We start from the raw sequence: 14,041 nt of genomic DNA, 5'->3' as shown, positions 1-14,041 counted from the left end.
TCCAGGGAACAGTTGGTGCAGAACATCGCACTCTTCCTGTCAGAACTCCAACAACACGGTTGGATCATGAATTTTCCAAAGTCGCAGTTGGAATCGACGACAAGATTGTCCTTTTTAGGGATGATTCTGGACACAGAAGTACGGAGAGTATTTCTTCCAGTGGAAAAGGCTCTGGAAATCCAGAAAACAGTCAAACAAATATTGAAACCAACAAGCGTGTCGATCCATCAATGCATTCGGTTGTTGGGGAAAATGGTAGCGGCCTACGAGGCAATACAGTTTGCCCGATTTCATGCCGGAGTATTCCAGTGGGACCTGTTGGACAAGTGGTCCGGATCCCACCTACACATGCACCGGAAAATAATCCTGTCCCCCAAAGCCAGGATTTCGCTACTGTGGTGGCTACACAGTTCTCACCTAATAGAGGGACGCAGGTTTGGGATTCACGACTGGGTCCTAATAACCACGGATGCAAGTCTCCGAGGCGGGGGAGCTGTCACACAGGGGGAAAGTTTCCAAGGAAAATGGTCAAGTCAGGAAGCCTGCCTTCACATAAACGTTCTGGAATTGAGAGCCATTTACAACGGCCTTCTACAAGCGGTACATCTTCTTCAAGATCATCCCGTGCAGATCCAGTCGAACAATGTAACAGCAGTCGTGTACATAAACAGGCAAGGCGGAACGAAAAGCAGAGCGGCAATGGCAGAGGTGACAAGGATTCTCCTCTGGGCAGAAAGACATGTTAGAGCTCTGTCAGCAATTTTCATTCCGGGAGTGGACAACTGGGAAGCAGACTTCCTCAGCAGTCACGATCTCCATCCAGGAGAGTGGGGCCTCCACCAAGAAGTCTTCGCAGAGGTGGCAAGTCTTTGGGGAGTTCCTCAAGTAGACATGATGGCATCTCGTCTAAACAAGTAGCTTCAGAGATATTGTTCTAGGTCGAGAGACCCTCAAGCAATAGCAGTGGATGCACTAGTGACCCAGTGGGTGTTTCGGTCGGTATATGTTTTTCCATCCACTTCCACTGATTCCAAAAGTTCTCAAAATAATAAGAAGAACAAAAGTTTGAGCAATCTTCATTGCCCCAGACTGGCCAAGGATGGCTTGGAATCCAGATCTTCAGGTGTTGCTCATAGAAGATCCTTGGTCTCTTCCTCCTCGAGAGGACCTACTACAGCAGGGGCCGTGTGTGTATCAAAACTTACCACGGCTACGTTTGACGGCATGGCTGTTGAGCGTTGGATCCTAGCCCCGAAAGGGTATTCCCAAGGAAGTCATCCCCACTCTTATTCAGGCCAGGAAACGTCTAAACATTACCACCGTATTTGGAGAAAATATGTGTCTTGGTGTGAATCCAAGAAGGCTCGTACGGAAGAGTTTGAGTTGGGACGTTTTCTCCATTTTCTGCAGGCTGATGTGGATGCAGGCCTTAGATTGGGGTCAATCAAGGTCCAGATTTCGGCCTTATCAGTTTTCTTTCAAAAACAATTGGCCTCCTTTCCAGAAGTTCAGACGTTCGTGAAAGGGGTTCTGCACATCCAGCCTCCATTTGTGCCTCCAGTGGCACCATGGGACCTTAATGTGGTGTTGCAGTTCCTTCAATCAGATTGGTTTGAACCTCTGCAGGAGATAGAATTGAAGTTTCTCACTTGGAAAGTGGTGATGCTTTTGGCCTTGGCATCCGCAAGGTGGGTGTCTGAGTTGGGGGCCTTGTCTCACAAGAGCCCTTACCTGATCTTCCATGAACATAGGGCAGAGTTAAGAACTCGTCAACAATTTCTTCCAAAGGTGGTTTCGTCCTTCCACATAAACCAACCTATTGTGGCGCCAGTAGCTACTGACACATTCACTGAGTCACAGTCTCTAGATGTGGTTAGAGCTTTGAAGATTTATGTCGCAAGAACAGCTCGGTTACGGAAAACAGAGGCTCTGTTTGTCCTGTATGCTCCCAGCAAGATTGGGTGTCCTGCTTCTAAGCAGACTATTGCGCGCTGGATCAGAGGGACAATTCAGCACGCTCATTCTACGGCAGGCTTGCCGGTACCGAAGTCGGTGAAGGCCCATTCTACTGGGAAAGTGGGCTCATCCTGGGCGGCTGCCCGGGGCGTCTCGGCTTTACAACTTTGCCGAGCAGCTACTTGGTCAGGGTCAAACACATTTGCTAAATTTTTTAAGTTTGACACTTTGGCCGGTGAGGACCTCAAGTTTGGTTAATCAGTGCTGCAGGGTCATCCGCACTCTCCCGCCCGTACTGAAGCTTTGGTATAACCCCATGGTACTGAAGTGGACCCCAGCATCCTCTAGGACGTATGAGAATACAGGTTTTTAATACCTACCGGTAAATCCTTTTCTCCTAGTCCGTAGAGGTTGCTGGGCACCCGACCCAGTGCGTACTTCACCTGCAGTTTGTTCATTATAGTTACACAAGTTGTTAGATTTGTTTTCAGCATGTTGCTGTAAATGGTTCATGCCTGTTGGCGTGTGTCATGTTGAATGCCATGTTGTGCGGCATGTTTGAGGTGTGAGCTGGTATGAATCTCACCATTAGTATAAAAATAAATCCTTTCCTCGAAATGTCCGTCTCCCTGGGCACAGTTCCTATAACTGAGGTCTGGAGGAGGGGCATAGAGGGAGGAGCCAGTTCACACCCTTGAAAAGTCTTAAAGTGCCCATGGCTCCTGCGGAACCATCTATACCCCATGGTACTGAAGTGGACCCCAGCATCCTTTACGAACTAGGAGAAAAGGATTTACCGGTAGGTATTAAAATCCTGTTATTAGCAGCTCGTTCAGTTGCTCTTTTGTCAGTCTACATAGCGGCCAATAATGAACCATATATACATAGAATGTGATGGCCCCTTTTTCTCTAACGTCCTAGTGGATGCTGGGAACTCCGAAAGGACCATGGGGAATAGCGGCTCCGCAGGAGTCTGGGCACAACTAAAAGCTTTTAGACTACCTGGTGTGCACTGGCTCCTCCCACTATGACCCTCCTCCAAGCCTCTGTTAGATTTTTGTGCCCGGCCGAGCTGGATGCACACTAGGGGCTCTCCGGAGCTCTTAGAAAGAAAGTATATTTTAGGTTTTTTATTTTACAGTGAGACCTGCTGGCAACAGGCTCACTGCAACGAGGGACTAAGGGGAGAAGAAGCGAACCTACCTGCTTGCAGCTAGCTTGGGCTTCTTAGGCTACTGGACACCATTAGCTCCAGAGGGATCGACCGCATGGAACTGGCCTTGGTGTTCGGTCCCGGAGCCGCGCCGCCGTCCCCCTTACAGAGCCAGAAGCAAGAAGAAGTCCGGAAAATCGGCGGCATGAAGACTTCTGTCTTCACCAAGGTAGCGCACAGCACTGCAGCTGTGCGCCATTGCTTCTCATACACACTTCACACTCCGGTCACTGAGGTTGCAGGGTGCTGGGGGGGGCGCCCTGAGCAGCAATAAAAACACCTTGGCTGGCAAAACAATCACAATGTATAGCCCCAGAGGCTATATATGTGATAATTACCCCTGCCAGAATCCTTAAAAAAGCGGGAGAATAGTCCGCAAAAAAGGGGCGGAGCTATCTCTCTCAGCACACTGGCGCCATTTTTCCCTCACAGTTCCGCTGGAAGGAAGCTCCCTGGCTCTCCCCTGCAGTCTACACTACAGAAAAGGGTAAAAAAGAGAGGGGGGGCACTAAATTTAGGCGCAGTAAATATTATAGCAGCTATAGGGGACATAATTCAGTTAGTCCCTGCATTATATAGCGCTCTGGTGTGTGCTGGCATACTCTCTCTCTGTCTCCCCAAAGGGTTTCTGTGGGGTCCTGTCCTCTGTTAGAGCATTCCCGGTGTGTGTGCGGTGTGTCGGTACGGCTGTGTCGACATGTTTGAGGAGGAAAATTATGTGGAGGCGGAGCAGATGCCTATAGAAGTGATGTCACCCACTGCGGGGCAGACACCTGAGTGGATGGTTTTATGGAAGGAATTACGTGCAAGTGTCGACTCCTTACACAAAAAATTTGACGACATGCCAAATGCGGGACAGCCAGCTTCTCAGCTCGTGCCTGCCCAGGTGTCTCAAAGGCCATCAGGGGCTCTAAAACGCCCGCTACCTCAGATGGCAGACGCAGATGTCAACACGGATACTGATACCAGTGTCGACGACGATGAGTCTAATCTAATGTCCACTAAGGCCATTCGTTGCATGATTGAGGCAATGAAAGAGGTGTTACACATTTCAGATATAAACCCAGGTACCACTAAAAAAGGTATTATGTTTGGGGAGAAAAAACTAACCATAGTTTTTCCCCCATCTGAAGAATTAAATGAAGTGTGTGAAGAAGCGTGGGTTTTCCCTGATAAAAGATTGATAATCTCAAAAAAATTACTAATGGCGTTCCCTTTCCCGCCAGAGGATAGGGCACGTTGGGAAACACCTCCTAGGGTGGATAAAGCGCTCACACGTTTGTCTAAAAAGGTGGCACTTCCGTCTCCGGATACGGCCGCCCTGAAGGAGCCTGCGAATAGAAAGCAGGAGGCGATCCTGAAGTCTGTATATACACACACAGGCATTATACTTAGACCAGCTATTGCGTCAGCATGGATGTGCAGTGCTGCCGCTGCGTGGTCAGATAAACTGTCAGAAAATATTGACACCCTAGACAGGGACACTATTCTGCTAACCATAGAGCATATAAAAGACTCAGTCTTATACATGAGAGATGCACAGAGGGAGATCTGCCGGCTGGCATCTAAAATAAGTGCATTGTCCATTTCTGCTAGGAGAGGCTTATGGACTCGGCAGTGGACAGGGGATGCAGATTCCAAAAGGCACATGGAAGTTTTGCCTTATAAGGGTGAGGAGTTATTCGGGGATGGTCTCTCGGACCTCGTTTCCACAGCAACAGCTGGGAAGTCAGCATTTTTACCCCATGTTCCCTCACAGCCTAAAAAAGCGCCGTTTTATCAGGTACAGTCCTTTCGGACCCAGAAAAACAGGCGAGGGAAAGGCGGCTCCTTTCTGTCCAGAGGCAGAGGTAGGGGAAAAAGGCTGCAACAAACAGCTGGTTCCCAGGAGCAAAAGTCCTCCCCCGCTTCTTCCAAGTCCGCCGCATGACGGTGGGGCTCCACAGGCGGAGCCAGGTACGGTGGGGGGCCGCCTCAAAAATTTCAGCGATCAGTGGGCTCGCTCACAGGTGGATCCCTGGATCTTTCAAGTAGTATCTCAGGGGTACAAGCTGGAATTCGAGGCGTCTCCCCCCCGCCGTTTCCTCAAATCTGCCTTGCCAACAACTCCCTCGGACAGGGAGGCTGTGCTAGAGGCAATTCACAAGCTGTATTCCCAGCAGGTGATAGTCAAGGTGCCCCTACTTCAACAAGGACGGGGTTACTATTCCACACTGTTTGTGGTACCGAAACCGGACGGTTCGGTGAGACCCATTTTAAATTTTAAATCCTTGAACACATACATAAAGAAATTCAAGTTCAAGATGGAATCGCTCAGGGCGGTTATTGCAAGTCTAGACGAGGGGGATTACATGGTATCCCTGGACATCAAGGATGCTTACCTGCATGTCCCCATTTATCATCCTCACCAGGAGTACCTAAGATTTGCGGTACAGAATTGCCATTACCAATTCCAGACGCTGCCGTTTGGTCTGTCCACGGCACCAAGGGTGTTTACCAAGGTAATGGCGGAAATGATGATACTCCTTCGAAAAAAGGGAGTTTTAATTATCCCATACTTGGACGATCTCCTAATAAAGGCGAGATCCAGGGAGCAGTTGTTGGTAGGAGTAGCACTATCTCAGGAGGTGCTACACCAGCACGGTTGGATTCTGAATATTCCAAAATCACAGCTGGTTCCGACGACACGTCTACTGTTCCTGGGAATGATTCTGGACAGAGTCCAGAAAAAAGTGTTTCTCCCGGAGGAAAAAGCCAAGGAGCTGTCATCTCTAGTCAGAAACCTCCTGAAACCAAAACAGGTGTCGGTGCATCACTGCACGCGAGTCCTGGGAAAGATGGTGGCTTCTTACGAAGCAATTCCTTTCGGCAGGTTCCATGCCAGAATCTTTCAGTGGGACCTGTTGGACCAATGGTCCGGATCGCATCTTCAGATGCATCGGCTAATAACCCTGTCTCCAAGAACCAGGGTGTCTCTGCTGTGGTGGCTGCAGAGTGCTCATCTTCTAGAGGGCCGCAGATTCGGCATACAGGACTGGGTCCTGGTGACCACGGATGCCAGCCTTCGAGGCTGGGGGGCAGTCACACAGGGAAGAAACTTCCAAGGACTATGGTCGAGTCAGGAAGCTTCCCTACACATAAATATTCTAGAACTAAGGGCCATTTACAATGCCCTAAGTCAGGCAAAACCCCTGCTTCTACACCAGCCGGTACTGATCCAGTCAGACAACATCACGGCGGTCGCCCATGTAAACCGACAGGGCGGCACAAGAAGCAGGACGGCAATGGCAGAAGCCACAAGGATTCTCCGATGGGCGGAAAATCACGTACTAGCACTGTCAGCAGTGTTCATTCCGGGAGTGGACAACTGGGAAGCAGACTTCCTCAGCAGGCACGACCTCCACCCGGGAGAGTGGGGACTTCATCCAGAAGTCTTCACACTGATTGTAAATCGTTGGGAACGGCCACAGGTGGACATGATGGCGTCCCGCCTAAACAAAAAACTAGAGAGATATTGCGCCAGGTCAAGGGACCCTCAGGCGATAGCGGTGGACGCTCTAGTGACACCGTGGGTGTACCAGTCGGTTTATGTGTTCCCTCCTCTGCCTCTCATACCAAAGGTACTGAGAATAATAAGAAAACGAGGAGTAAGGACAATACTCGTGGTTCCGGATTGGCCAAGAAGAGCGTGGTACCCGGAACTTTAAGAGATGATCTCAGAGGACCCATGGCCTCTGCCGCTCAGACAGGACCTGCTGCAGCAGGGGCCCTGTCTGTTCCAAGACTTACCGCGGCTGCGTTTGACGGCATGGCGGTTGAACACCGGATCCTAAAGGAAAAGGGCATTCCGGAGGATGTCATTCCTACGCTGATTAAAGCCAGGAAAGATGTAACTGTAAAACATTATCACCGCATATGGCGGAAATATGTTGCTTGGTGTGAGGCCAATAAGGCCCCAACAGAGGAATTTCAGCTGGGTCGATTTCTGCACTTCCTACAGGCAGGAGTGTCTATGGGCCTAAAATTAGGCTCCATTAAGGTGCAGATATCGGCTCTGTCGATTTTCTTCCAAAAAGAACTAGCTTCACTACCTGAAGTTCAGACATTTGTAAAAGGAGTGCTGCATATTCAGCCCCCTTTTGTGCCTCCAGTGGCACCCTGGGATCTCAACGTGGTGTTGAATTTCCTAAAATCACATTGGTTTGAGCCTCTAAAGACCGTGGATCTAAAATATCTCACGTGGAAGGTGGTCATGCTATTGGCCTTGGCTTCGGCCAGGCGTGTATCAGAATTGGCGGCTTTGTCATTTAAAAGCCCTTATCTGATTTTCCATATGGATAGGGCAGAATTGAGGACTCGTCCCCAGTTTCTCCCTAAGGTGGTATCAGCTTTTCACTTGAACCAACCTATTGTAGTGCGTGCGGCTACTAGCGACTTGGAGGATTCCAAGTTGCTGGACATAGTCAGGGCCTTGAAAATGTATGTTTCCAGGACGGCTGGATTTGTAGCACAATTCAGCTGGCGCATTCTGCGGTTGGACTGCCGCGTCCTAAATCAGTTAAAGCCCATTCTACAAGGAAGGTGGGCTCATCTTGGGCGGCTGCCCGAGGGGTCTCGGCTTTACAACTTTGCCGAGCTGCTACTTGGTCAGGGGCAAACACGTTTGCAAAATTCTACAAATTTGATACCCTGGCTGAGGAGGACCTTGAGTTCTCTCATTCGGTGCTGCAGAGTCATCCGCACTCTCCCGCCCGTTTGGGAGCTTTGGTATAATCCCCATGGTCCTTTCGGAGTTCCCAGCATCCACTAGGACGTTAGAGAAAATAAGATTTTACTCATCGGTAAATCTATTTCTCGTAGTCCGTAGTGGATGCTGGGCGCCCGTCCCAAGTGCGGATTGTCTGCAATAATTGTACATAGTTATTGTTCACTAACGGGTTATTGTTATGAGCCATCTGTTGAGAGGCTCAGTTATGTTTCATACTGTTAACTGGATATGGTATCACGTGTTATACGGTGTGATTGGTGTGGCTGGTATGAGTCTTACCCGGGATTCAAAATCCTTCCTTCTGGTGTCAGCTCTTCCGGGCACAGTATCCTAACTGAGGCTTGGAGGAGGGTCATAGTGGGAGGAGCCAGTGCACACCAGGTAGTCTAAAAGCTTTCTTTTAGTTGTGCCCAGACTCCTGCGGAGCCGCTATTCCCCATGGTCCTTTCGGAGTTCCCAGCATCCACTACGGACTACGAGAAATAGATTTACCGGTGAGTAAAATCTTATTTTAATTATCCTTTGGGTAACCTCAACCTATTTTGATTCTTAGTTCTGTGTAAGTATATCCTTAGGTTATCCCAAACATATTTAAATTGCTCTACTGTCTTAGCCCCTACCACCTCGGACGGGGGGGGTTGAACTTATCCACTACCCTTTCTGTGAAGTCGTTTTTCCTTAAAATTCCACTGAACCTACCTCCCTCTAGTGTCAGCTCATGTCCTCATGTTCTAATCAGGGCCGGACCGAGGCCAAATTCTTCGGCTCCCCCCTAAGTACTTTTTGACAGGAGCCTGAAAAATTATGGAGGCGTGGTCTCATGGGAAAAGCCCAGTTGTGCTGCCCTTTACACATTATCCCCACAGTAGTAGTGCCCTTTACACATTATCCCCACAGTAGTAGTGCCCTTTATACATTATCCCCACAGTAGTAGTGCCCTTTATACATTATCCCCACCGTAGTAGTGCCCTTTATACATTATCCCCACCGTAGTAATGCCCCTTACACATTATGCCCACTGTAGTAGTGCCCTTTACACATTATCCCCACCGTAGTAGTGCCCTTTACACATTATCCCCACCGTAGTAGTGCCCCTTACACATTATCCCCACCGTAGTAGTGCCCCTTACACATTATGCCCAACGTAGTAGTGCCCTTTACACATTATCCCCACCGTAGTAGTGCCCCTTACACATTATCCCCACCGTAGTAGTGCCCCTTACACATTATGCCCACTGTAGTAGTGTCCTTTACACATTATCCCCACCGTAGTAGTGCCCTTTACACATTATCCCCACCGTAGTAATGCCCCTTACACATTATGCCCACTGTAGTAGTGCCCCTTACACATTATCCCCACCGTAGTAGTGCCCCTTACACATTATGCCCACTGTAGTAGTGCCCTTTACACATTATCCCCACCGTAGTAGTGCCCTTTACACATTATCCCCACCGTAGTAGTGCCCTTTACACATTATCCCCACCGTAGTAGTGCACTTTACACATTATCCCCACCGTAGTAGTGCCCTTTACACATTATCCCCACCGTAGTAGTGCCCTTTACACATTATACCCACCGTAGTAGTGCCCCTTACACATTATGCCCACTGTAGTAGTGCCCCATACACATTAATTTAGTAACTGCTATGCCCCCCTGTGCAGTGCTGGCCAGAGACTCGCAGAGCAGGCAGTTCAGTTGGCGCAGCCGCCGCGCCCGACACTACAGTACTGTGAAGAATCTTAAAATAAATTACCGCTCCTTCAGCCCTTGCTGTCCGGCAGCAAGGGCTTCTGGGAGTGGTAGTTTATTTTGCGCTCACAGCACTGCAGGGGTGCGCTGACTGATACCGCGCAGCGGTGCCTTCTCTGTGAGTCTCCCAGGGGGTCATATCAGGTAGGAACGGTTTTACGCATGTCGCTGGCGCAGCTGAGCCGCCCTCCTCTATGCTGCGCTCCACTCAGCTGCGTACCCAGGGCCTAATTCAGACCTGATCGCTGTTGTGCCAATTCGCACAGCGGACGATTACCGAATGACTGCGCATACGTATGGCTCGTAGTGCGCAGGCGCAGGCCAAACTGTGAAAATATCCTGCATTGATTTTGATCGCTAGGCAAACGCAGGCTGATTGACAGGAAGAGGACGTTTGTGGGTGGTAAGTGGGCGTTTTCTGGGAGTGTCAGGAACAACGCAGGCGTTCCCAAGCGTTGTCAGGGTGGGTGTGTGACGTCAGCTCCGGCCCCGATCAGCCTGTGTGTATCGCACTGTAGGAGTAAGTCCTGGGCTACGCACACACTGGAAAAACCATTCGATGGTGAGTGAGGTGTGCACGGATTTGCAGCTGTCTGGTGAAGTTTTCGCACGGCGTACACATGCATTCGCACACTTGCGCGGGGCGGGTTTTCACTATCTATGGGCGGCGACTATCTGATCGCAGACCTCGGCAAAATCGTACAGCAGCCATCAGGTCTGAATTAGGCCCTTACTGTATGCGTAAAGCCGGCCCTGGTTTTATTACTTCTCTTCCTTTGCAGAATGTTTCCCTCCTAGACTTTGGTAATACTCTTGGTATATGTGAAAGGGGTGTGGTTCATTAGGTTGACATGAGTTAGGTCGACCACGTTTGGTTGACATGCATTAGCCCGACATGGTCATTAGGTCGACATGAGTTTTATTTTATTTTTTTGGTGTTGTTTTCTTTGAAAAGTGATGGGGAACCCCAATTAGTGAACCGTGCCCCCTCGCATGGCTCACTTCGCTTGCTCCACTGCCGCAATCAGCTCCTAACTGCCATGTTACAGGCTGTTTGAAAAAATAAAATGCCTTTTAAGAGCTAGTTGGTTGCTACTTTGTCTCTCTCCACTTTCTCTTTCACTCTTTGAAGCATTTCCCTGTCAGTGTTTTATAGCCCAGTATAAGGTGATATTCCTGGTCTACACAACTCACATTCTCGTTATTCCCTTGCTCCGTAGGTAAAATGCCGACGGTGGTGTCCCCGGAACTCTACAGAACGCGGTTCTGCGAAGCAATGGATAAGTATTTCCTTATGGTGCCTGACCACTGGACGGCGCTTGGCGGCAACTGCTGACATTCTCTGCGGGAAGCTTGTTGTGTCCTTCCAGCACAAAGACTTATGTGGGGGAGGTGGGGGGGGGGGGATTTAAAATCACCACTTTGGTCTTATGTACTTTTTTTTTTTTAATTATCATAAGTGAAGTGAAACCTCATCTGGTTTTACCTACAGAAAGTGAACTAGTATCATTGTAAAGTAGGGACTGTGTGCGATGTGTATGAGAGAGGCCAGTGTGTGTTACTGGATTCCGTTGCAGCTCTTTTTGGGTACAGGACGGCCACTGAATAACTTAATGTGTGATTAGGTGACTGCACCCCGTATCGCCCCACTCCCTGTGCACAAGGTGGTCTCTCCTTGTCAGGGACAGAGCGATGTTTTCAGCTGCCTCATTTATTTTATACTGTAAATCACCGGTCATTCAGAGCTTACACCACTAAACAGGACAAAATCCAAAGCAGTGTTTTTATGTCGTGTATTTACGTACACTCTGTGGCCCCCACTACGCCCCCCTATCCTGCACGCTAAAGGGCCCCATACACTACATCGATATATCTGAGGCTGAAGTCGGAGGCGATTTCCCTTCTACTCCCCTGGGAGCTTCCCGCGAGTGGTTCCATACGATTTGGTACATTTTGCATGTGATATATCGTATATGCGATCCCAGCCATGCCTGCGGGAACCGACATATCACAAGTGCAGCACTAACGATCTAGGGGAGCCGATCCGACCCTCACGGGCCCGCACATCGGATCGGATACACAGCCAAAATGCCCGATTTCACCCGATATATCGGCCCGAAATTGGATGAAATCGGGCATTATCGTTCTAGTGTATGGGGCTCTTAAGATATGCTTTGTTGTCTTTTGCAAACACAACCTGCTACGCAATTAAAATGCTCATTAGATTTGCGGCTCTCAGTTTCTCAGGCACCCAGATTGCTAGCCCGTGCCCCAGAGACCAGTAGGAGCCCAGTCCTGTTACTGCAGCCTGCCTGAAGAAGCCAAGTCCTACCATGTAAGGAAAGCTTCATATGTAGATGTACATTGGGATAACCAGAGCGACTTTACGCGTAGCTGAAGCATTAATTGACTACCTCAGTAATAACTCCCTCAGTACACATACGTTACTGGGGTAACCAGAATGATGTGTTTCAGATCTACCCGCTAATAATATGTATCATTAGCTAATATCTTAATAATAAGCACTTGGGGAGCTTGTCCGCACAAGCTAAAACTAATGACAGAACAGTTTTTGGCCTATAGGTTGACTAGAATATAAAGATTCACGTATGTGTATTTTTTGAGGGGTTACTTGTTGGCTCCCTGTATCCTTTGGATGACTATGTCCTGAAGAGTAACCCAATCTCTTTTGTGGTCATTAGAAGAGCCCGAAGCAAGCAGCGTTCAGTGAGTAAGATGCAGGAGCCATTTTACAAGGTAGCGCTAATTTACATAGGGGTCCCTCATAGTTTATCTAATGTAGTGTCTTGTACAGAGAATTGACCCTAGCAGGCCCGCACTTTTATATATATGAAACCACTGATCTTCTTGTAGGCTGGAGTTATGCAGTTGATAGAAATGTGTATTATTTGCACCTTGCAAAAGTTACTATTTCCGTTTAGATTCCAGATGCGGATGCAGTCTGTGGTTGATTATTTGTTTTTCTTTTGTATAATTGTTATGGGTTTTGTTTTAATTATGTTTTTGTTTTGTCTTATATCCATGCTGAATGTATTTTATTTTACTTTGTTTTCTTAGCAGAGAATTAAATTCCGCTCAGGGTAGCTACAAAATAGAGTGGTTGCGGTATTTGCACACAAACCATTGGGATATGAATGATTGCTAACTTATGTGCAACATGCAGATGCTCTGCTTAAAACATTATTTTCTGCCGATGTGCACACGAAATGGGACCTTGTGTTCTGCAAATATTATTAAAGCAGCAGAGCTCAGACTTCTATTGGTGGTTATTTCAGATACGTTACAGCAGCATGAAAGTGCGCCATTCGCTGTGCGGCCTCAATTATAACCGGATCACCACACAGCAATCCCGACAATCTATTTTAAAGAGCATCGCAGTGACCTATCGAGGGAAAATGCTAAATTGCAAGTACTGTAGAATAAAAAGCGGATGGGTGTCAGCGGTGCTTCAAGTTTCTCATATCGCTTCGCTGCATTACAACATTACAGTTGGGAGCTGATTGATTGATCACCGTGCAATGTATCACTCTCCAAGGCTTGATAAATGGGGGCCTAATTTACATTCCCTAAAAATAACAACTAGTTTTTAGGATGCGTTCTGTAGATTTCCGCAATAGAGCGGGGTCTGCAAATAGCTGCCATTCAGTCTTGTACCTGCCCTCCCTCAGGATTAATAGAACCATTTGCTTTATGCGTTTGTAGTCTGCATTTAAAACATCGGTCGCAGGGGAGAGATTACCATATGGAATTGTTGGTCTGTCACACTGGTATGTCTGAGGTTCATCAAACCCTTCTAATAGATACTGCTGTCCGTCAGACGAAGCGGGTAGACTTTATAATGACTTATCCCCAGCACTGCGGCATAGCTGATAACTAGTATACAGTATATATGTGAAAGCCGATACCTCTGCTGTTATCTCCACTGCATCTATGAGATTAGTGATGTTTGTGTATCTGGGGATCAGCCTTTTATGATGTGGTGACTTGTGCACAATTAGTGTTGTGTTATGTACTTGATTTAAGTTTTCCACTAGTGTGTTGGTGACCGGAACACAGGCACTCGGCATTCCAGATTCTGGACTAATCCACATAAGGTTAGTGCATTGTTACATTTCAGCATCTCGCCATTTTATTGCTTCTCCGGCACATTTCTGTTACTGATTTGTTGCCGACATATATATTCGTATGCCACTAATGACCTTAAACCATGCACTTTGGAGTGTGAGTTCAGTCTGGTTACGCACATACATAGCAGTAACCCCTGAGCTGTGACTGCTGCTAAATATTATATATTAAAAGGATGAATCCTACCACCAAACGTTGCAGTAGCCTT

At 48.1% G+C, this 14,041-nt stretch overlaps 1 protein-coding gene across 3 annotated transcripts in view; it reads left to right on the top strand.

The window, feature by feature from the left end:
• PIKFYVE (phosphoinositide kinase, FYVE-type zinc finger containing) overlaps positions 1 to 11,070 on the top strand; it is a 290,094-nt gene extending 279,024 nt beyond the window's left edge. For all 3 annotated transcript variants that reach the window (XM_063932710.1, XM_063932709.1, XM_063932708.1), the window contains one exon: positions 10,908 to 11,070. In XM_063932710.1, the coding sequence (XP_063788780.1) occupies positions 10,908 to 11,023 (116 nt within the window). In that variant the 3' untranslated portion in view covers positions 11,024 to 11,070. The remainder of the gene's footprint in view (positions 1 to 10,907) is intronic.
• Positions 11,071 to 14,041: the final 2,971 nt, after the last annotated feature.

Source organism: Pseudophryne corroboree, chromosome 7 (genome assembly GCF_028390025.1).
Source record: "Pseudophryne corroboree isolate aPseCor3 chromosome 7, aPseCor3.hap2, whole genome shotgun sequence".
In the NCBI taxonomy this organism is placed as follows: Eukaryota; Metazoa; Chordata; class Amphibia; order Anura; family Myobatrachidae; genus Pseudophryne; species Pseudophryne corroboree.
Note: the sequence above shows the minus strand (reverse complement) of the source record. Positions and strands in the feature narration are given on the sequence as shown.